At 38.8% G+C, this 24,956-nt stretch overlaps 1 protein-coding gene across 3 annotated transcripts in view; it reads left to right on the top strand.

Annotated features, from left to right (window-relative positions):
• LOC106092848 (uncharacterized oxidoreductase YjmC) overlaps positions 1–22,284 on the top strand; it is a 54,779-nt gene extending 32,495 nt beyond the window's left edge. Inside the window, exons 1-4 of one of the 3 annotated variants that reach the window (XM_013259778.2) lie at positions 20,224–20,402; positions 20,496–21,248; positions 21,309–21,511; positions 21,579–22,284. In XM_013259778.2, coding sequence (XP_013115232.1) covers positions 20,522–21,248; positions 21,309–21,511; positions 21,579–21,737 — 1,089 coding nt within the window. In that variant the 5' untranslated portion in view covers positions 20,224–20,402; positions 20,496–20,521 and the 3' untranslated portion in view covers positions 21,738–22,284. Of the gene's footprint in view, positions 1–20,223; positions 20,408–20,495; positions 21,249–21,308; positions 21,512–21,578 lie in introns of those variants that run through there. The other 2 variants (XM_013259777.2, XM_013259776.2) reach the window with 2 other exon arrangements.
• Positions 22,285–24,956: the final 2,672 nt, after the last annotated feature.

Below are 24,956 nucleotides of genomic sequence, written 5' to 3'. Positions count from 1 at the left end.
TCTCAGACGAATATTCCGAGTAGTTACAAACAGAATGACGATATTAGTATACCCCCCATCTTATGGTGGAGGGTATAAAAATGCGAGCGAACTTAGCCACATTTCGAAATGTATACAAATGGATGGATCAGGTAACTTCTTAACAGTAATATTCCACAAATTAAAATCATCTCTTTCAACAATAATTCTAAAAAATTCTTAAAAATGCCTAAAGTAATCAAAACAAGTAACAGGCAACCATAAAAAGTAGCATAAAATTTTTTTTTCAGCCGAAATGTTTGCCTATACAGTAGCCCTTTATTTGCTGAAACAGTAGTAACGTCTGTTTTCCCATTTTTAGAAAACAAAAACTTCAACCCCCAAATAGGACGTATTTGGGGGTTGAAGTTTTTTTTGTGGGGTTGGAATGTCTCCTAGATTGTTGGTCTCGAATGTTGATATGAGATTCGTGGTCTACTCCCTAATATCTTTCATTTGAGCCCCATATTTTCTTAGCCGACAAATATGTCCAGTTTGGGAACTTGGCCATGAAAGTATATATCAGATTCGTGTTCTACTTTAAAATACCTTTTGTTTAAGCCCATATTGCAATGGGCAGCAAATACATTCCAATTGGGAGGTGTTATGGGGTTTGGATGGCCCCATAGGCACTCTTTCCCGAATATTGATATCAGATTTGGGCTATATTCTCAAAACTCTAAACCTTTCATTTGAGCCCCATATTGCTAGGGTCGTAAATATGTCCTATTACTTAATTCTACATTTGGATATCAGATACTTATTTTGTACTCAAATACCTTCTATTTGAGCCCCATATTGCCATGGTCAGTAAATAAGTCCAGTTTGGAGGGTGTTTTGGGAAAGGAGTGGACCACAGAAACTTGTCTCGAAAGTGGGTATCAATTTCGTGCTCTACTCCCAAATACCTTCCATTTAAGCACCATATGCCATTACCGGTAAATATGTCCAATTTAGGGGTGTTTTGGGGGTTGGGGTGGTCCCCCAAACACTTGGTCCCACAATTGGATATCAAATAGGTACGTTTTCTAATCTTAAATACCTTTCATTTTAGTCCCATATTGTCGTGATTGGGCCATATATATATATATTTGGTGGGTTTTACGGGTGGGGCGGTACCCTAGGTACCCGATCCGAAATTTGGATGCTAAATTTTTGGTTTTAGGTAACTATAAGAGTAACTATAAATTTTCACAATATTTTAACTAATAAGATTTTTCTCCAACATTTTTTTTTCTATAGAAATTTTGTATCTACAATATATCTATTTTTTTATGGCAAAGATAGACACATAAAGTTAAAAAACAAGTAAAAAGGCATTAAGTTCGGCCGGGCCGAACTTTGGATACCCACCACCTCGGGTATATATGTAAACCAACTTTCATCAAAATTCGAAATTATAATTTCATACCTTATACTCATATACCTCATACCGATCTGAACTATATACGACATGGATGTCGAAAAGCCGAACATAAGTCACTGTGTCAAATTTCAGTGAAATCGGATTATAAATGCGCTATTTATGGGGCCAAGACTTTAAATCGAGATATCGGTCTACATGGCAGCTATATCCAAATCTGAACCGATCTGGGCCAATTTAACGAAGGATGTCGATGGGCCTTACACAATTCACTGTTCCGAATTTCAGCGATATCGGATAATAAATGTGGCTTTTATGGGCCTTAGACCCTAAATCGGAGGATCGGTCTATATGGCAGCTATATCCAAATCTGGACCGATCTGAGCCAAATTGACGAAGGATGTCGAAGGGCCTAACACAACTCACTGTCTTAAATTTCAACAAAATCGGATAATAAATGTGGCTTTTATGGGCCTTAGACCCTATATCGGCGGATCGGTCTATATGGTGGCTATATCAAGATATAGTCCGATATAGCCCATCTTCGAACTTAACCTGCTTATGAACAAGAAAAGAATCTGTGCCAAATTTCAGCTCATTATCTCTATTTTTAAAGACTGTAGCGTGATTTCAACAGACAGACGGACAGACGGACGGACATGTCTAGATCGTCTTAGATTTTTACGCTGATCAAGAATATATATACTTTAAAGGGTCGGAAATGGATATTTTGATGTGTTGCAAACGGAATGACAAAATGAATATACCCCCATCCTTCGGTGGTGGGTATAATAATACCGCATTTTTTATTCAAAGGACCTCTAGGTTGTCATAACAAAGATAAATGCTGTATGATTAATTTTGGCCACTCTGCCCTCTTTCTTTTCATGTTGGCTTCTCTAAATTAGCGCCATCTGTTTTTTTTTGTCCTGTAAGGTCATTATGGTTGATCGAATGTTTTGGGGTGAGGTGGTCCGTTTGATATATAAGGAGAATAAAGATATCATATTCGCAGCACACAACCTTATACCTTTAATTTAAAATCATATTGTCATGATTGGTGTATACAGCCGTTTGGTGGAGGGCGTCTATGTGAGGGTTGTGCGCCACACCCCATCTGCTATTTGAGCACAAACTTGAATGACGCACGCTACTCTATCACCTATTGGATGCGATTTTAGGAGGTAAAGCACCACCTAGATTCTAAGACACAAAGCTTAATGTCATATTCGTAATTGGCTCTCAAATGCCTTTCATTTGAGTTTCATCAAGCTATGATCGAGTAATACTCCCCTTTTGAGGGCTTATCGGGGATGGGGCGGCCCCCAACTACTTGGACCCAATTTTTAATATGAAATTCGTACACTACTCTGAAATACTTTTCATTTAAGTCCCATAATGCCCCGGTCGGTCTACTTTTATTTTTTGTACGGAACAAACAAATTTACAAACCCACAAACAAACAAACACAAATTCATTTTTGTATATATATGTAATAGAATAGACTAGCTGAGCCCGGCCTGTTTCGCTGCGCCTATTTACAACAAGCAAAAGGTATGTTTCTCGTCCTAAGTCTATAAAAAAAGTTACATTTTAATTCTATAGATTTTGCAACACATCAAAATGTCCATTTTTGGTCCTACAAAGCATATATATTTCTGATCGCCCTAAAATTCTAAGATGATTGAACGATGTCCGTGTGGCCATCAGTTGTAATCACTCTACAGTCTTGAGATATTGAGTTGAAATTTTGCACAGACTCGTATTTCTTTTATACGCAAGCTAAGTTCTTGAATGGACCAAACCGGAATATGTATAGATATAGCTGGCATATAGACCGATCTGGCGATTTAGGAGCTTAAGCCCGTAAAAGCCGCATTTTTTGTCCGATTTCGCTGAAATTTGAAACAGGAAGTTGTACTGTTCAAACCGAATATGGTCCATATCGGACCATATTTACATATATCTACCATATAGACCGATATGCCAGTTTAGGTTTTTAAGCCCGTAACGACGCATTTGTTATCCGATTTCGATGAAATTGGAAACAGTGAGTTGTTTTAGGCCTCCCGATATCCGACTAAAATATGGTTCAGATGGGACCATATGCCGATTGAGGTTTTTAAGCCCATAAAAGCCGAAATTATGATTATCCGATTTCGCTAAAATTTAAATTGGTGAGCTGTTTTAAGTCTCCCGATATTCGCCTCAAATATGGTCCAGATCGGACTATATTTAGATATAGCTGCCATATAGACCGATCTGCCGATAAAGAATCTTAAGCCCATAAAAGCCGCAATTTCGCGATTTCGCTGAAATTTGAAAAGGTGAGATGATTAAAACCTCCCCATATCCGATTCAAATATAGTTCAGAGCGGTCTTTATTAAGATATAGCTGTCATATAGACCGATCTGCCGATTAAGGGTCTTAAGCCCGTAAATGCTGCATTTATTACCCGATTTCGCTGGAATTTGACACAGCGAATTAAGCCTACCGTCATTCGACCAGAATATGGTCCAGATCAGACTATATTTAGATATAGATATATAGGTCTTCCCATATATCATAAAACCCCATAAAAAGCGGAGTTGTTGAAACTCTGAGTTGTATAAGAGTACTGGGGACCTGAATAAAATATGATCCATGGCAGCCCTCATTTACATATTATTATGGATTTGGTAGTGGAGTTGTTATAAAAGTGGATGGTTAATTTATGCATGGTGGTGGGTATCCAAATTTAGGCACGGCTGAACTTAACGCGTTTTTACTTGTTTCTTCTAAATTCTTTAATCTGGAATTTTTTTAATATATTTTTATACCCACCACCGAAGGATGGGGGTATATTCATTTTGTCATTCCGTTTGCAACACATCGAAATATCCATTTCCGACCCTATAAAGTATATATATTCTTGATCAGCGTAAAAATCTAAGACGATCTAGACATGTCCGTCCGTCTGTCCGTCTGTCTGTTGAAATCACGCTACAGCCTTTAAAAACAGAGATATTGAGCTGAAACTTTGCACAGATTCTTTTTTTGTCCATAAGCAGGTTAAGTTCGAAGATGGGCTATATTGGACTATATCTTGATATAGCCCCCATATAGACCGATCGGCCGATTTAGGGTCTTAGGCCCATAAAAGCCACATTTATTATCCGATTTTGCTGAAATTTGGAACAGTGAGTTGTGTTAGGCCCTTCGACATCCTCCGTGAATTTGGCTCAGATCGGTCTAGATTTGGATATAGCTGCCATATAGACCGATCATCCGATTTAGGGTCTAAGTCCCATAAAAGCCACATATATTATCCGATTTCGCTGAAATTTGGGACAGTGAGTTGTGTTAGGCCCTTCGACATCCTCCGTGAATTTGGCTCAGATCGGTCCAGATTTGTATATAGCTGCCATATAGACCGATCATCCGATTTAGGGTCTAAGTCCCATAAAAGCCACATTTATTGTCCGATTTCGCTGAAATTGGAAACAGTGAGTTGTGTTAGGCCCTTCGACATCCTCCGTGAATTTGGCTCAGATCGGTCCAGATTTGGATATAGCTGCCATATAGACCGATATGCCAATTTAGGGTCTTAGGCCCATAAAAGCCACATTTATTATCCGATTTTGCTGAAATATGGGACAGTGAGTTGTGGTAGGCCCTTCGACATCCTCCGTGAATTTGGCTCAGATCGGTCCAGATTTAGATATAGCTGCCATATAGACCGATCATCCAATTTAGGGTCTAAGTTCCATAAAAGCCACATTTATTATCCGATCTTGCTGAAATTTGGGACAGTGAGTTGTGTTATGCCTTTCGACATCTTTCTTCAATTTGGCCCAGATCGGTTCAGATTTGGATATAGCTGCCATATAGACCGATTTCTTGATTTATGGTTTTGGGCCCATAAAATGCTTATATATTATCCGATGTCGCCAAAATTTGGGACAGTGAGTTAAGTTAAACCCCTTGACATACTTCTGCAATATCGCACAGATCGGTTCAGATTTGGATATAGCTGCCATATTGACCGATATCTACGTTTTAGGTTTTGGGGCCATAAAAGACGCATTTATTGTCCGATGTCGCTGAAATTTGAGACAGTAAGTTTGGTTAGGCTCTTCGAAGTCCTTCTTCAATTCCAGATCGGTAGAGATTTGAATATAGCTGCCATATAGGACGATATCGCGATTTAAGGTCTTGGCCCCATAATAGGCGCATTTATAATCCGATTTCACCGAAGTTTAACACGGTGACTTATGTTAGGCTTTTCGACATCCGTATCGTATATGGTTCAGATCGGTTTATTTTTAGATATAGCTAGTGTACTTTTAGTATTTAGTCCAAATTGGAACATATTTTGATATAACTGATATGGGACATAAGGTATGAAATTTCCACCGAATTTTGATGAAAGGTGGTTTACATATATTCCCGAGGTGGTGGGTATCCAAAGTTCGGCCCGGCCGAACTTAACCCCTTTTTACTTGTTTTATCTATGACAAAGACAGGCTCTTTAATTATTTTAAACAATTATTGTAAAGGCTCGTCTTACGGCAGGAACGTCAAAATATAATACCGCAAAAACATCAGCTAAATTCCTATAATTATTTTTCTTTATTTAGAAAATCATAGGTTGTCATTAACTTTGACGACTTAGCCTTGACCACTAGAGGGCGCTGAAGTAAATGTTATTGTTACTCGCTTGGAGTGGCTTAACGCCTATAATATTGATAATGATGTGGTAGTTGTCGTTAAATGACTATGTGACTACCTTTTAAATATTCATCATTTAGTCTTTTTTTATACCCTCCACCATAAGATGGGGGGTATACTAATTTCGTCATTCTGTTTGTAACTACTCGAAATATTCGTCTGAGACCCCATAAAGTATATATATTCTTGATCGTCGTGAAATTTTATGTCGATCTAGCCATGTCCGTCCGTCTGTCCGTCCGTCCGTCCGTCCGTCCGTCCGTCTGTCTGTCGAAAGCACGCTAACTTCCGAAGGAGTAAAGCTAGACGCTTGAAATTTTGCACAAATACTTCTTATTAGTGTAGGTCGGTTGGTATTGTAAATGGGCCATATCGGTTCATGTTTTGATATAGCTGCCATATAAACCGATCTTGGGTCTTGACTTCTTGAGCCTCTAGAGTGCGCAATTCTTATCCGATTGGGATGAAATTTTGCACGACGTGTTTTGTTATGACATCCAACAACTGCGCCAAGTATGGTTCAAATCGGTCCATAACCTGATATAGCTGCGATATAAACCGATCTTGGGTCTTGACTTCTTGAGCCTCTAGAGTGCGCAATTCTTATCCGATTGGAATGAAATCTTGCACAACGTGTTTTGTTATTATATCCAACAACTGTGCCATGTATGGTTCAAATCGGTCCATAACCTGATATAGCTGCCATATACACCGATCTGGGGTCTTGACTTCTTGAGCCTCTAGAGTGCGCAATTCTTATCCGATTGGGATGAAATTTTGCACGACGTGTTTTGTTATGACATCCAACAACTTTGCCAAGTATGGTTCAAATCGGTAAATAACCTTATATAGCTGTCATATAAACCGATCTTGGGTCTTGACTTCTTGAGCCTCTAGAGAGCGCAATTCTTATCCAATTTGAATGAATTTTGGCACGTAGTATTTTGTTATGATATCCAACAACTGTGCCGAATATGGTTCAAATCGGTTCATAACCTGATATAGCTGCCATATAAACCGATCTGGGATCTTGACTTCTTGAGCCTCTAGAGGTCGCAATTATTATCCGATTGGAATGAAATTTTGTACGACGGATTCTCTCATGACCATTTACATACGTGTTTATTATGGTCTGAATCGGTTTATAGCCTGATATAGCTCCCATATAAATCGATCTCTCTATTTTACTTCTTGAGCCCACAAAGGGCGCAATTCTTATTCGAATTGGCTGACATTTTACACAGGTCTTCAACATATAATTTAATTGTGGTCCAAACCGGACCATATCTTGATATCGCTCTAATAGCAGAGCAAATCTTTTCTTATATCCTTTTTTTGCCTAAGAAGAGATGCCGGGAAAAGAACTCGACATATGCGATCCATGGTGGAGGGTATATAAGATTCGGCCCGGCCGAACGCTTTTACTTGTTTTTCAAATCAAATAGCAATGTTAAACGATTTTCTGGTCTTAAGAACTAATTTGCCAGTCTGTATATTTGGAAGCCGCATTTGCGCAGATGTGTACAAAATTCCTATATTTTATTTTTCTTTACACAGAAAATCATAGGTTGTCATTAACTTTGACCACTTAGCCTTGACCACTAGAGGGCGCTAAAGTAAATGTTATTGTTACTCGCTTGGATTGGCTTAACGCCTATAATATTGATAATGACGTGGTAGTTGTCGTTAAATGACTATGTGACTACCTTTTAAATATTCATCATTTAGTCTTTTTTATACCCTCCACCATAAGATGGGGGGTATATTAATTTCGTCATTCTGTTTGTAACTACTCGAAATATTCGTCTGAGACCCCATAAAGTATATATATTCTTGATCGTCGTGACATTTTATGTCAATCTAGCCATGTCCGTCCGTCTGTCCGTCCGTCTGTCTGTCGAAAGCACGCTAACTTCCGAAGGGGTAAAGCTAGCCGCTTGAAATTTTGCACAAATACTTCCTATTAGCGTAGGTCGGTTGGTATTGGAAATGGGCCATATCGGTCCATGTTTTGATATAGCTGCCATATAAACCGATCTTGGGTCTTGACTTCTTGAGCCTCTAGAGTGCGCAATTCTTATCCGATTGGGATGAAATTTTGCACAACGTGTTTTGTTATGATATCCAACAACTGTGCCAAGTATGGTTCAAATCGGTCCATAACCTGATATAGCTGCCATATAAACCGATCTTGGGTCTTGACTTCATGAGCCTCTAGAGGGCGCAATTCTTATCCGAATGGAATGGAATTTCGCACGACGTGTTTTGTTATGATACCCAACAACTGTGCCAAGTATGGTTTAAATCGGGTTATAACCTGATATAGCTGCCATATAAACCGATCTTGGGTCTTGACTTCTTGAGCCTCTAGAGGGCGCAATTCTTATCCGATTTGAATTAATTTTTGCACGAAGTATTTCGTTATGATATCCAACAACTGTGCAAAGTATTTTTGAAATCGGTCCATAACCTGATATAGCTGCCATATAAACCGATCTCGGGTCTTGACTTCTTGAGCCTCTAGAGTGCGCAATTCTTATCCGATTGAAATGAAATTTTGCACGACGTGTTTTGTTACTATATCCAACAACTGTGTTAAATAAGGTTCAAATCGGTTCATAACCTGATATAGCTGCCATATAAACCGATCTGGGATCTTGACCCCTAGAAGTCGCAATTATTATCCGATATGCTTGAAATTGTGTACGACGGATCCTCTCATGACCATCAACAAACGTGTTTATTATGGTCTGAATCGGTCTATAGCCCGATACAGATCCCATATAAATCTTTCTCTCTATTTTCTTTCGTGAGCCCCAATGGGCGCAATTCTTATACGAATTGGCTGAAATTTTACACAGGTCTCCAACATATAATTTAATTGTGGTCCGAACCGGACCATATCTTGATATCGTTTTAATAGCAGAGCAACTCTTTTCTTATATCCTTTTTTGCCTAAGAAGAGATGCCGGGAAAAGAACTCGACAAATGCGATCCATGGTGGAGGGTATATAAAATTTGGCCCGGCCGAACTTAGCACGTTTTTACTTGTTTTTAAATCAAATCAAATAGCAACGTTAAACGATTTTCTGGTCTTAAGAACTAATTTGCCAGTCTGTATATTTGGTAGCCACATTTGCGCAGGTGTGTACATGACCACCTGTACCTCTGAGCGCCTGGGTTCGAAATCTTGCGAAGACATTAGAATAAATTTTGTGATGGTCATCTCCACACGCCAAGTGTGGGGATGACGATGTAATATTTTTAAACAAAAAAGTGTTGCCCAGCGGCATGTCGTCTGGACTTGCCTAGGAAAGAAAGGTCCCTTTTGATGAACTAACATTTGAATTGGGAAAAGTGAAAAATGGCGAAGGTTATTTTGTGTGTATGTTTTTTTATTTTCCATCAAAATTGAAAAATTGGTATTTTTTACATAGCGATGATTTTGAAAATCGAAAAAAGGTAAACTTTGAACTGCGATATCTCGTAAACTTAAAATCTGACATTTTTGTGGGTAGCATATTTGAAATCGTTGGAATGTTTCACACAAGAAAGGTTCTCGTAGACGCACATGCAAATTTTGATTTTTGCCCCCTGTTTCCTTTGTCCGCGCCATAGTGCGACGGTTGGCTATGATCACTATCCTTCTTTGAGCGTGTGTCGAATGATAGCAATCTCCTATGGTGAGATGTAAAAATGGCGTAGGGGATTGTTTTTTACACTGGTGAGAAAAAAATTTCATTTTGCTGTGCCAATCGACCATTTTTTCTAACACTGACAAATTTTTACGTTTATCAAAAATCAAATGTAAATAAGATCAGCGCGCCACATAATAATACTGGAAAAATCCAGAAATGATAAATATTTGCGTAATGAATATTTTTCAAAAATATTTTCCATTACTGCTAGCAGTTATATTGCAAATGCGAACGTTGCAATATGGAGATATGGATATGTTTACATGAAAATGATTTTTATAGAAAATCACTAAACGGCGGCGTCATCATTTCAATAAACTACAAACACAAAACTGTACTTTTGTCCATTATTGTTAAATAACAACCTTTTAGAATCCCGTAGCCAATGATAATAAACAATAATTCTACTTATTTTAAGCCGAATAAGTCGTTTAAATTTAGTAATGTCTGCTCACAATGTAGGCGTCTATGTTATACGGCACGCAAGTTGGTTACCAAAACGCAAATGAATTTATAATTACTGACAAGGGACTTTGCTCAATGAACCGTCAAAATTTGCTGTTCTGTCAAAAATCTTACTAGCATAATTTTTTGGGCTACTTAAAAATTATTTACCACACTTAACGTCACATTTTTACTATCCCTACAACTTTGCTACCATTCGACACACAGTCTTTGTTTCACAATGATTAGCGAAATCATTGTCTCCAAATAATACTGGTGTTGAATCAAAACATTCCATCGGTGGCATATAGCCATATATAGCGTTAGCCATATACATATTCATCGTTGTAGTTGTGTTTAAGGGCCAATTTGCTTCCATTCCTCTTTGCATATTCGAATGTGATGCCATCGACACATGCAAGACGTAGTAAATCTTCGTTGTTGATCGAATATAAAGTTAGCATCATCCACTATGTTCTATTGGCTTTGTACACGCACACTGGTGATTGCTTGCTGCTGTGCATTGGCGACAGAGCCTGTCGTCTACAATAAGGGATTTTTGTCGATGTATATATCCTTGTCGGCACAAAAATTGTATTCGCCTTCGTAACAAGAGAATACACAAGCGATTCGGCGTCTAGACAGAGGCAGAGACACGCTCACGCTCAGGCAGAGACACGCTCACCGTCTACATTCTCTTCATTGCTATAGTCTACTAGCAAACGTGGTTGTTTTTCGTGTCTGCTTTGCTGCTCCGTCGTTCTGTCCGCACGCTTCAGGCTCAAACACAATCAGCGCATTGAGGAGCGTCGCGTTGAAAAATCAACCCTGCAAACAAAGGTTACAAAATCAACTCGCAAAAGCTAAACAATTTTTAACTTTGATGACTAAAAACACTACTTCTCATGTGACAGCACAGAACAACGCTCGCTTTAAAACGCCAAAAAAAGATTTTTTTACTTTTCCGCGTTGCTTTTGTGGGATTTGTGTGCAGAGTTGTATTTTTGCAACGCGACGCTCAAAAATAAAACTCAACGCGTTCATTTTGTTTCGGCCTTTAGAACTTGGAACTTTCTATGTCTCCTCCATCCGAAACGGTAGTTAAATTTTCAAGGCAATAGAATCCATTGGCAGCACCACATTTGTGCCCATCATCGAAGTCGCCGATAAACATGTTTAAAGCTGCTGAGTGAGCGACTTTATTGCCCGCTGAAGGCGCATAACGTCACCCCTCAATTTCTCCACCACACTCTACGTTGTCGTTGACACCTTGTCGTTTTGCCGAAATTCTTTCAGTTGCTCTAATTCGCTGCTTTGAGACATATCGACGTCTTTGTGCATTTTAGGATCTGCATCTCTTAAACGTTTAATAAGCTCTACCTTATCATCCGACGTTTTGAACCCTTTTTTTGAAGCTCCTCCTCCAGCCGCACTATTGCCCACTGCTCCATACGACAAACGTATGAATTTCACAATAATAGGTCTATTCGCGTACTTTTCCAGTAAAAATCTGCAGGAGAGTAAGAGCCATTTTATTCTCTTTAAAAAATTTGCAAGCAAAAGTACGCGAACTACTTCCAGTGAAAATTTGCAGGCTAACAGCTGATTTTTGTTTTGGTTGATTTTTGATTTGCTTGCTTAGGAAAACAATTGTTTTAAAACAAAAAATGCTGGCGATACATGTGAGGTATTTTCCTTAGATAAACCTAAGTTTATTAACCCGAGAGTGACAAGGCTAGAAGGGGAGCAATTCCTCGTATCCGTGATCTCCGTGCCACTGCACAGCCCACACAATTAACCGTGCACGAAGTTACCAATGTCGTCCGTGTCGTCAAGTCTGTTGCTGCTCCCAAACGGAATCTCTACACTGACGCTGACGAATCTGGATCTGCCTGGAGTTGTGTATCTTACAACTGTCCTCAACCTGTCTGAACACAATAATAGTACCCGATGTTTGGAAGATCGGCAGTGTTATCCCGCTACTGAAACCCGGCGTATTAACTTGCCATCTTTTTCTTGAAATTTTGTGGCTGGAAAGCCAAAGGATTTTTATTTTTTTACTGTAGATTAGATTTAACTAGAACTTTAGAATTACACAGGTTGTGTTATCAATGTAGTATTTTATAGGCCTTCTTATTACAAAGAATCTTATGTATAAAATTCAATTTGTGTTTGTTTGTTTGTTCCGTATAGACCCAAAAACGGCTAAACCGATTACCTTGAAATTTTCACAGATTGTGTAGGTTGGTCTGGAAGGAAACATAGCGGGGCGGACCCTCCCCCTTGCCACAGGTCAGGACGTAGGAATAGGCTCCATAATTAATTGATAACGGAAGGGGGCTGTCCTCAGCCTGACCCTCCACCGTAACCCCAAAAACACCACCCAAAATCAAAAGTGGACCGATAAAGACAATATGGGTATCAAATGAAAAGTATGCGTGAGTAAATAAAGAATCTGGCATACAAATTCATGACGAAGTATAGGGGGTCACCACAAAAACGCCCAAAATGGGCACATTAGCCAATCACGGATAAGTGGGACTCGGTTTGTTTGTTCCGTATAGACTGAAAAACGGCAGAACTGATTTTCTCGAAGTTTTCGCATATTGTGTAGGTTGGTCTGGAAGGAAACATAGGCTATATAATTTTTCGGTATCGGAAGGGGGAAGGGAAAAACACAACCCAAAATCAAAAGTGAACCGAACGGGACAGTATAGGTATCAAATGAAAGGTGTTGTAGAGTAGTATACGATTATGGTTTTAATCTTTGAGTCTAAGTACCCATCGGCCTGCCCCAACCTCAAAACTCCCCCAAACAGACATATTGGACGTTAATTTCAATATGGGGCTTAAAAGAGAGGTATTCGGGAGTAGTGGCTAGTGGTTAATAAAAATGAAATGAAATAACACGAGCAAGACGAAGTCGTTCAGACCGATCTGTCTTTTTTCATCAGTAGCCAAAACGCAGGAGCAACTACTCCTTCTCATCCTCCCGTTGGACAATTTCTATTCGCCGAACATCAGCATGCATTTCGAAGGCTGCATAGGATTACAACTGCTTTTCATGCCATCACCGTACACAAAAGTAGAAACAACGTTCTCAAGTCCCTTTCGGCAGCACTTAGTGTGTTGACAAAGCAACCTTGGATTATCCACCTAATGCTTCTGGATATTGTGGCTAGACAAATTGCTGCGACCACTGATCTGAGGCTAAGGGAGCTTTGTATTTGGTTATGTGGCGACTACGGACACTATGTTATCATTGAAGATATCTCTATCCGTTCACAATTAGCAGGCTAATTTGCACTAATTTTTTCCGATCCCACTGTGCGTAACTTTTAACTGCCCAGAGAGACCCACTAAATTTCATGGCATCAACTTCCCTCCTTAACAAATTCAAAGGAGCGGTGTTGGTTTTATCTTTTATTTATGGTTTTTAAAATTACAACTTCATTTGGAGAGTTTTCTGAACCTGAACACTAGTTGCTGCCATGAATCTTCATTAAAAGTAAATAAAAATTAAACAAATTTAATAAATACCAATAAACAATATTTGTATTTTTTAATTACATCTGCCTTTTTGATCCATTTTGCCGTTAGCTTTTGTATTTTCATGTAACGGCTGCTTTTCATAAAACAGCTGACGTTTATAAAACACCTGTTCACAGTTGCAAATTTCTGCTGGCAAAAAAAGTTCTAGTAAAAATTGACAGGTTCTCTATTTTGGAGCTGTCAAAATTTGCTCTCTCTCGCGCTCTCTTCTGCTAGCAAATAAAGTGCGCGAACGACTTCCAGTAAAAATTTGTGCAAATTTGCACAAATTTTTGAGTTTCCGAACACAGCTAATGTAACGTACTTTCGCACACGTTCACATTTACACACTTTCAAGTGTATCAACGTCACAAACACACAATTAATGAAACCGAGATATCGTTTCGATCCCACTTCTGAAATTGTCAAAGGATGGGTGAGTAGGATAAAAGTTTAAACTTAAAATGTTCATTAATTCAAATAATCAATCTGTGCTTATAATAAAGAAAAAAAGAAAAATAGAATGGCACAGCTCGGTCGAGATACTTCTCGACTAGAGTCCTCAAATTTTGCATACTTATTGAATTGAAATACCTCAGCATTGACTATGTAAAGTTTCGTGTACATATCTCAATCCGTTCCAAAGATATAGAAATTTTTCCAAGATTTTTGGACTTGGCAACACTGGCGTTGTAGGGTTTCTAAAAAACAAACAAACAAAATCGGTTAACATAATATGACCACGTGCGAATATGTGCAGAACAACTTTCAGCTGATGCTACGTAGATTTAAGAAAGTAACGTCATGATCCCAGCTGATAAAAATTTCCAATCTCAGAATTGTATCCAAATACAAATGTGTATAAATTGTATCCAATGTCAAATGTTGTTTATTATCGTTTATTTTTTCACATTTTTGATGTTTTAATCAAATCCACCATTTTGAAAAGGGCTAGAAAGGCCACTCCTGCCTTATACACGTGCAAGAGAGCCATTGGCAAAAGTTGGGGGTTTAGACCGCGTGTCATGCATTGGGTATATACTGCAGTTGTCAGACCTATAATGCTATATGGTGATGTGGTATGGTAGACCGCATTTCAAAAGTTTACCTAGTGTTCAATACTTAACCGGATCCAAAGGATGGCTTGTTTATGCATCACAGATTCACTGAGGACGACACCATCTGATGCACTGAATTTAATGCTACATTTTATGCCTCTGGACATTGTGGCTACCCAAATTGCAGCGACCATTGCCGCGAGGTTAAGCGAGCTTTCTCATTGGTCGTGTGGCGGCTACGGACACTGTGTTATCCTTGATACAATATCCGATGTTCCAGGCAGTGTAGATTACACCCTACCTGAGCCGCTTTTTGATAAAAAATACTGTACCACTTTTCCTGATAGAATCGATTAAATCCCTGGAGAACGTATTTCTGAACACAAAAACCGCCCTCGACTGTCGCAGATTTCTCAACGAGTTCAAAATTCACCTGTTATGGGTGCCGGGCCACAGAGTATCCCAGGGAATTGTAAAGCGGATGCTCATGCGAGACTAGGAACGACCCTATACATTCCAGGGGTACTGGAATCTGTGGGTATGCCTCTAGCAACATGTAAGCTAAGTTTTCAGGACCAGGCCCAAAGGACAACGAAAGATAGATGGTCGCAAAAGAGGGGGCTGTGAGCATCCCAAAACTATGTGGCCTAATCTAGATTTGAAGAGGTTTACTGCTTTGCTGTCATTGGCTAGAACAGACGTCTCAGTCATTGTGTCCGTCATGACAGGTCACTGTCTAATCGCAAAACATGCTGACAGACTGAAGGTTGCCAGCAACGACTTTTGCAGAAGCTGTGGGGACATTGAAGAAGAGGAGACTATAGAAGGAGATTGCGTGTGTGTGTCTCGCACTAGCAGCCAGAACCTTTCTGATTTAGAGGATGTTAACATTCGCAAGTTATTGGGCCTTTTAAAGCGATGTGGATGGTTCAATGGTAGGAACTAGGAGGCATCTTCCTATTTATGTTCCTGTGGTATCACAATGGACGAAAACGTCTAAGTGAGTCTAATGGCAGACTGCCACTTAAACCTAACCTAATGTTTTAATTTATAATTTATTCGTTTGTAATCACAAATTTCTTTATTTTTTGGCTGGTGCATGTGGCAATGCAAATAAAAACTGAAATGTCAATTTAACAGTGTATATAATTGTGACAGGAGAGTGGGAATTTCTACTTTCTTTTATTTGCCTAGAGCTGGTGCTCGGGAATACGAAAAAATAAGACAATCAATAAATTCCTTTACGAGTTGGGCAGAATATTTAAAATATTCGGTCACAACCACAATTAATATGTATAGAAATTTTCGAATGAAATCTAACCGAAACTCGGATTAATTTCTAAGGGAATTTTTAAGAAATCGACAAATTTACTTATAAAATATCGGAAAAAATTCTAATATCAGAGCGCTCGGCAAAAATTGTTTCCTGGGAGCTTATTAATCGGCTCATTTACTGAACCGATTGAATTTAATTTGAACTGGTAAACAGCTACTTTCTTCTTCAAAAGTTACATAATTTAAGCTAGTAAAAGACGATTTTGAACCACAGTTCACGCCAGACTCTAAAATTGAGTAGGGGCCCCAACTGAAAGCTGTTTAAGAGTAAAGTACAATTATGACATCCAAATTATGGGCTCAACTTGCCGTTACACAGCCAAAATCTCGCCAAAGCGGATATGTAAGGTGCTCAAAGCTGAGGCGGAGTGTCCCTGTGCCGTTCACCCTCAAATAAAAACCACCTTAACCGATCATGGTAATATGTAGCCAAATTGTAGGTATTTTCGAGTAGAGTACGAGTTTGTTGTCCACATATGAACCCAAAAAAGAGAGATTCATTTCGGCTGAATAGCAGGGGTTAAGTTTTTGGGAGCTTATTCAGGCTTTAATGGATACTATCTGACTCAAATGGATGGTATACAAGTAGGTAAGTAGTTGGTTTTTTAATAAAAACTGTTAAGTATTTAGTTGGTAATTACCAATGATAAGTATAAGTATATATAAATAACTTGGCCAAGCAGTTCGGTTTGAACAACAACAAACGGAGATAATAAACACACGTTTATAAACATAAAATAAACATGTTCTTAATATATGTCACATATCGATATTACAAGCTCCTATGAACGGAAAGACGAGAAGAGTGTGGGAGTATACCATTCTCCCATGTTGGTGTGTATAAAAAGAGATTCTGAAATTCTGGGTTGGTTCAAAATTTCATGAATACTCGTTTCGTTTCCCATATTTTTGACACTACCCATTAAACACACCACCTATCTTAAAATACCACTTATCTTTGCTTTTACAAAAAAAATCGATTTAAACTATTGGGTTGCCCAAAAAGTAATTGCGGATTTTTTTAAAGAAAGTAAATGCATTTTTAATAAAACTTAGAATGAACTTTAATCAAATATACTTTTTCTACACTTTTTTTCTAAAGCAAGCTAAAAGTAACAGCTGATTACTAACAGACGAAAGAATGCAATTACAGAGTCACAAGCTGTGAAAAAATTTGTCAACGCCGTCTATATGAAAAATCGGCAATTACTTTTTGGGCAACCCAATATTAAACTTCTCTTTCAATTAAATTTTATCTCAGACATTTCGTAAATTGAATGAAATATTCAATAATGAAAGTTGTTGTCTCATAAATATTTAATTATCTCTTCTTCTATACTTGTTTAACAAAGCAATTAAAAACAAGTAAAAAGGCGTTAAGTTCGGCCGGGCCGAACTTTGGATACCCACCACCTCGGGTATATATGTAAACCACCTTTCACCAAAATTCGGTAAAAATTTCATACCTTATACTCATATACCTCATACCGATTTGAACTATATACGACACGCATGTCGAAAAGCCAAACATAAGCCACTGTGTCAAATTTCAGTGAAATCGGATTATAAATGCGCCTTTTATGGGGCCAAGACTTTAAATCGAGATATCGGCCTACATGGCAGCTATATCCAAATCTGGACCGATTTGGGCCAAGTTGCATAAACGTCGAAGAGCCTAACACTAAGCACTGTCCCAAATTTCGGCGAAATCGGACAATAAATGCCTCTTTTATGGGCCCTAAACCTTAAATCCAGAGATCGGTCTATATGGCAGCTATATTCAAATCTGGACCGATCTGGGCAAAATTGAAGAAGGACGTCGAAGAGCCTAACCAAACACACTGTCTCAAATTTCAACGACATCGGACAATAAATGCGTCTTTTATGGCCCCAAAACCTGAAATCTAGATATCGGTCTCTATGGCAGCTATATCCAAATCTGGACCGATCTGTGCGATATTGCAGAAGTATGTCAAGGGGCTTAACTTAACCCACTGTTCCAAATTTCGGCGACATCGGACAATAAATGAGCATTTTATGGGCCCAAAACCATAAATCAAGAAATCGGTTTATATGGCAGCTATATCCAAATTTGAACCGATCTAGACCAAATTGAAGGAAGATGTCGAAGGGCCTAACACAACTTACTGTCCCAAATTTCAGCAAAATCGGATAATGAATGTGGCTATTATGGGCCTTACACCATAAATCGGAGGATCGATCTATATGGCAGCTATATCCAAATCTGAACCGATCTGGGCCAATTTAACGAAGGATGTCGATGGGCCTTACACAATTCAATGTCCCGAATTTCATCAAAATCGGATAATAAATGTGACTTTTGTGGGCCTAAGACCCTAAATCGGAGGATCGGTCTATATGGCAGCTATATCCAAATCTGAACCGATCTGAACCAAATTGAAGAAATATGTCAAAGGGCCTAACACAACTCACTGTCCCAAATTTCAGCGAAATCGGACCATAAATGTGGCTTTTATGGGCCTTAGACCCTAAATCGGAGGATCGGTCTATATGGCAGCTATATCCAAATCTGGACTGATCTGAGCCAAATTGACAGAGGATGTCGAAGGGCCTAACACAACTCACTGTCGCAAATTTCAACAAAATCGAATAATAAATGTAGCTTTTATGGGCCTAAGACCCTAAATCGGCGGATCGGTCTATATGGGGGCTATATCAAGATATAGTCCGATATAGCCCATCTTCGAACTTAACCTGCTTATGAACAAAAAAAGAATCTGTGCAAAATTTCAGCTCAATATCTCTATTTTTAAAGTCTGTAGCGTGATTTCAACAGACAGACGGACAGACGGACGGACATGTCTAGATCGTCTTAGATTTTCACGCTGATCAAGAATATATATACTTTATAGGGTCGGAAATGGATATTTCGATGTGTTGCAAACGGAATGACAAAATGAATATACCCCCATCCTTCGGTGGTGGGTATAAAAATCGAAGCGGCGCACAGTGGGAAAAACTATTAAAAAATATGCCATTTGGGTAGATTTAACTCTTTGAAATATGAACAGTTTAAAGCTGAGGTCTTATCGAAATCATATGCAAAATTTGTCTAGGCCCAAGGTGGTCCGGGCGCCTAAATTTGATCACCTCGGCATTTCGTAAATTTGTTAACAAAAATCCCGAAAATACCCCTTTCGAGCAAAGATGGTTTAAAAACAGCATTTTGAAGTAAATTTGCTGTGAAAGCTCCAAATATTGTTAGTTGCAAAAAAATTTTGCACAGTTTATGGGACATGTGGAGTATTGGAGTTGGAGACATATCTTATTCATATTCCGCTTAAAAAACATCTGCAATAGGTCTTCTTTACAAAAAAAAAATTAAAAACTTGCTAAAAAAGATATTTTAGCAAGTTTTTTCAATAAAGACTAATCAATGAAAAAATACACTTTTTCTTATTCTTTTACAATCAAACTGCATAACATATGAGGATGGCAAGATGCTTTTGTGGCAAAGTCATTGTAAATTTTGTCACGAATCCAAATCATGCATCAAAATGAAAATCGAACCACAAATGCCTTCGTAAATTGCAAAATACGAAGCCAATCTCGGCCAAAATTTCCACAAATAAAAATTAAAACTCGTATATTCCCGAAACCAGTGGACATACCACAAGCAGACTTTTTTGCAGCATTTTGAAATTCGGACCACAAATGAAGATTTGGTAGCCATACAATTTTTCGAAACACCGAGGTGACCAACTTTAGGGGCCTGCCAAGAGTCGCCCGGACCACCTAGGGCCTTGAAATTTTGCACATGATCTCATTAACACCTCACCTCACCATTTCAAATTTCAAAGAATTATCTCTATACGTTCTCAAATGGCACCTTTTTTACTAGCTTCGATTTTCTCCCACTGTGCGCCGGCGGTATAGTTGTTTATACTTGGGGCAAAACATTTGCTCGAAATCGGGTGTGCCTTTTTATAATTCGAATGTAAAAACGCTATCGCTAAAAAACTCACTCAGATTTGATATTCATTGTTTTTATTACCAGAGCCAACGACCGTTTGGAGTTATTGAGAGAATGGTGTACTCTCGTCGTTTTAAAGTCTTTAATATTTGTGCTTATTCTCTAATCAAACAAGAATTTATAATCGCAACTCTTAATTGGGCGGTGAATACGAGTGAATAGGCATAGGCAACGCTAGCGTAAGCAGGCTGCCATCAGTCTGCTGGGCGTTTTGAAAGTGGTGGTACTTGTACGGTAGTAGTGCGCAATTTGCTTAACAATACATATGTGTCATGCTATTGTAACCTTGTGTCTTTCTTTCTATTTTTTTTTTTGTTTTCAGAAAACTTGAGTATTGTATCGCGTAAAATGTCATCTAGTATCAATAAAAAACTACTGGTTGCTGTCCAGGAATCCAGACGATTTATGGTCGACTGTTTTACGGCTGTGAATGTTCCTCAAGATCATGCTAAGCAAATGGCTGACTTATTAGTTGCGGCGGATTATCGTGGTCATTTTAGTCATGGCATGAACCGATTAGAAATGTATTTAAATGATTTGACGATTAATTCCACCGATGGCGCTGCAGTTCCCAAAATTTTAAAGGAAACTCCCTCAACAGCATGGGTAGATGGTTGCAACGGACTAGGAGCCGTTGTGGGAAACTTTTGCATGGACTTAGCCATAAAGAAGGCCAAGCAGGTAGGTGTGGGTTGGGTTTGTGCCAGAGGCTCAAACCATTATGGCATTGCTGCCTGGTATCCAATGAGAGCCATGAAAGAGGGTTTAGTTGGCATGTCAATGACAAATACATCGCCTTTGATGGCTCCCACCCGCTCAAAAGAAGCAGCATTGGGCACAAATCCCTTGTGCTTAGGAGTGCCCGCTAAGAATGACAAATTTTTGTTGGATATGGCAACCACTGCTGTTGCTGTAGGCAAAATTGAGATACAACGTCGTAAGGGTGCTCCACTACCCGATGGTTGGGCCCAAGACCCAGATGGTAAAGTGACCAATGACGCAGAATTGGCATTCAAAACGGGATGCTTAATGCCACTAGGTGGTCTGGAAATAAATTCTGGTTATAAAGGCTATGGTATGCTCTGCATTGAACCTCGTAAAATTTCATGTATATCAACACACATATTTCTTTTAGGTCTTGGCGGCTTAGTCGATATCTTATCTGGAGTAATGTCTGGGGCGAATTATTCAACGAAAGTTCGAAAATGGACTCATGCTGGAGCTAACACAGCTGCTGACCTAGGACAGGTATTCATTGCGGTTGACCCCAACTGTTTTGCTCCAGATTTTGAAGAGAGAATGTGCGATTTCAATGCCCGCCTACGTGGTTGCACACCGGTAAGTAATCAGTAATGTTTGTCCGTTTAATCATTTTCGTGACCATTCATACTTCTTATCTTAACAGACTGACCCTGCAAAGCCCGTGCTTGTCGCCGGTGATAAAGAAACAATCAATATGAAGGCAGTTGATGAAGCTGGCGGCATAGAGTACTTGCCAAATCAATTAAAAACTTGTGAAATATTATCTGAGCGTTTCAAAGTCAAGCCAATAGGATTCGTTTAAATTATCCATTTATTAACCCTACACCAGCACTGTGGTCCAAGGTATTACAACTTTGTTCGGGTTTTTCAATACCAAAAAGAAGGAGCTATGACCAGAATCACTACCGTGATATTACAAACGTCTTACGAAATGTTCCGTTCGATATCTTAGAAAGTGTCTAAATTCAAAATTATGTTAGATGTATATGTAGCTCTAATACCTAAAGTCTATTTTATATGTTAAAGTATTTTCTTAACAGTAGCTGGAAGAATGGGCGGTGTAGGTTATTGCATAACAGACTTCGCCCATTTTTGTCTTGTCTGTCTTGTTACAGTTGTAGTTGGTACTTTCAGTGGTGTATGGTATTGTAAGGTCTACTTTGTCCGACATTCTCCTTACTTTACTTGTTTTGTGATTGACTTGCATTATGACGCTGAATGTGTATTTGCACGTAAATTTGTAGAGTTGCATTTTCCATTTATTTTTTATTTTATTGTCTAATTTCTAAATATAGTTGCTCTGTCTTACACAATTGATAGCTTTAATAAATATTTAATTAAAAATTAAATTATTTTTTAACTGAGATTTGGATGTTGGCCCGCACATATCGTGCTAGGAAACTTAAAGGCCAATATAGGAAGGGAGTATATCTTTGGTTCACGGTTTTAAAATTGAGACTCCGCGAAACATCGTCCAAAAATGGTTTGAGTCTATAGACTAAAATCGGTAGTTTGCTGCACTTGATTTCAACCTCGTGATATTTACCACTCAGCTTGATTTTCCCAAGATCACTAACTGAAAAACAAAATTGATCCCGTGGGCATAGATGGAAGGTATTTGTCCAGAGTGTTGGACATACGAACGATCCGAGGAGCGATACTGATTCCGTCGGCGCCCACCTAAGCGTAGCGAGAACAATTAAAAGCGTGCTAAGTTCGGCCGGGGCGAATCTTATATACCCTCCACCATGGATCGCATTTGTCGAGTTCTTTGCGCGATATGTCTTTTTAGGCAAACAAAGAATATTAAATGTGAACTGTTATGCTATTGGAGCTATATCAGGTTATAGTCCGATTCGGACCATAAATTCTGATTCGGTTCAAGATCGGTTTATATGGCAGCTATACCAGATTATGAACCGATTTGAATCAAACTTAGCACTGTTGTTGGAAGTAATACCAGAAAGCTAAAGATGTCAAGATCCCATATCGGTTTACATGGCAGCTATATCAGGTTATGTACCGATTTACGGCATACTTAGCACAGTTGTTGAAAGTCATACCAAAACACCACGTGCAAAATTTCAGTCCAATCGGACACCAATTGCGCCCTTTAGAGGCTCAAGAAGTCAAGACCCAAGATCGGTTTATGTGGTAGCTATATCAAAACATGGACCGATTTGGCCCATTTACAATCCCAACCGATCTACACTAATAAAAAGTATTTGTGCAAAATTTCAAGCGTCCAACCTTTACTCCTTCGAAATTTAGCGAGCTTTCGACAAACAAACGGACGGACATGGCTAGATCGACTTATATATACTTTATGGGGTCTCAGACGCATATTTCAAAGTGTTAGAAACAGAATGACGAAATTAGTATACCCCATCCTATGGTGGAGGGTATAAAAATACGATCGAACACTCTACGAGTGTGCACGTCGAAAATCTGCAAACGTAACAACAAACTCCACTCAACTGATCTTAATGCTCAATGAAAGCACTACTTATCCCTTATATAAATGTAGCTACAACAACAACAACGACAACTCATTATTCCGATGATATGGCAATGACCAAAAGATTTCCCAAGGAACCATATATGACCAGGAGAGCCTAAATGCCACTGAAACCCAGAATACAGGGCAACCCCGCAGTCAATAGCCAGGCGAATCGAGGTATACAGAGGTTATAATGATATACAATTATTCTACCCAAGAACTTAACATCAAACTGATGGCTTTGGAACAGAAACATTCTCCTGTAGAGACAAAAAGGAAGTATGGCTAGAAGGAAGCTTACCCGATGATTACAATCACAACATACTATATCTATTACAAAATAACGGAGACAAGACAGTATGTGTCAACTACAGAAGATTAAGTCCTATCGTATCCAAGATACTCTCGAGCCAACTGTGTGGAAGTTTAAGATAAAAATTCAAAAATATAATTGGGCCTTATAAATGCGGCTTTATAACCAGGTTCACAAAGAACTTTCCTTTTCGAAAAGAGAAGAAACCTGTTAAGAATTCCATATCGTAGATCTCTCTTCGAAATTGGCGGTATTTGTGCCACGACTCAGAAAGCTGATAAGGAGTTTGAAATAGTTATTTACTCGAGAAGTAACAATATAAGGTACAATATATTGTAACCGCTATTATTTTGCCCAAAGCCAAAAAGAAACCACCATCTGTGTCATTTGAGTTCCCTCTCACCCCAGAACTTCAAAAACTTGAATTGGCGGATCCGAACTTTAATAAATCCTCAAATATTGATCTCATTCTTAGTAATGACTGTGAGCGTTTCATCAATTTAGATGAAATCAAGAAAAATATTTGTGGGATAGCTTCTGCGTATAGCACTATTTTCGGATGGGTCCTAAGTGGTCCTTTGCGAACAAGATGATCTTAGTAAGATCCTTAAAATGTTTTGGGAAATGGAGGAAGTCCCTTCTGGTTTCCGTGTACCACCATCAGCCAGATATTGTGAGGAATTTTACTCAGAAACAACGACTCGCGATTCAGATGGGCGATATGTTGTAAGGCTCCCCTTTAAGGAAAAATTTCCGCAAGACATAAGCCTTGGCTTCTCAAGATTCATTGCTCTTGGGCAATGCACTAGAATGGATCGGAGTCTGTCTAAAAATCCTGAGTTACAAGAACAGTATAATAATGTTCTTAACGAGTATGTCCCTATGAATCATATGGAAGAAACTTCTTCTGAAGAGATTTACTCTGAACCGTGCTCATTTGGAGAAGATACAGATTCCTTTATAGTGGAGATATACAAAAAATTGTGCCCTGTTTTTGGCAATTCGCACCTAGTTGCAACTCGCCACAGACTCCGAAAAGGAGTTCCCTCAAGTAGCTAACATTTTAAGCAATGAGACCTATGTTGACGACATTCTTTTCGGTGGTTTTTCGAAGAAGTTGTTGACTCAAGAGAAAAATTGATTTCAGTTCTAAAATCCACTGGATTTCCACTAAAGAAAATCATAGCGAACGATCCCAAAGTACTCGA

Source organism: Stomoxys calcitrans, chromosome 3, assembly GCF_963082655.1.
Source record: "Stomoxys calcitrans chromosome 3, idStoCalc2.1, whole genome shotgun sequence".
NCBI classification, from domain to species: domain Eukaryota; kingdom Metazoa; phylum Arthropoda; class Insecta; order Diptera; family Muscidae; genus Stomoxys; species Stomoxys calcitrans.
The sequence above is the reverse complement of the archived record's forward strand: the minus strand, read 5'-3'. Positions and strand labels throughout refer to the sequence as shown.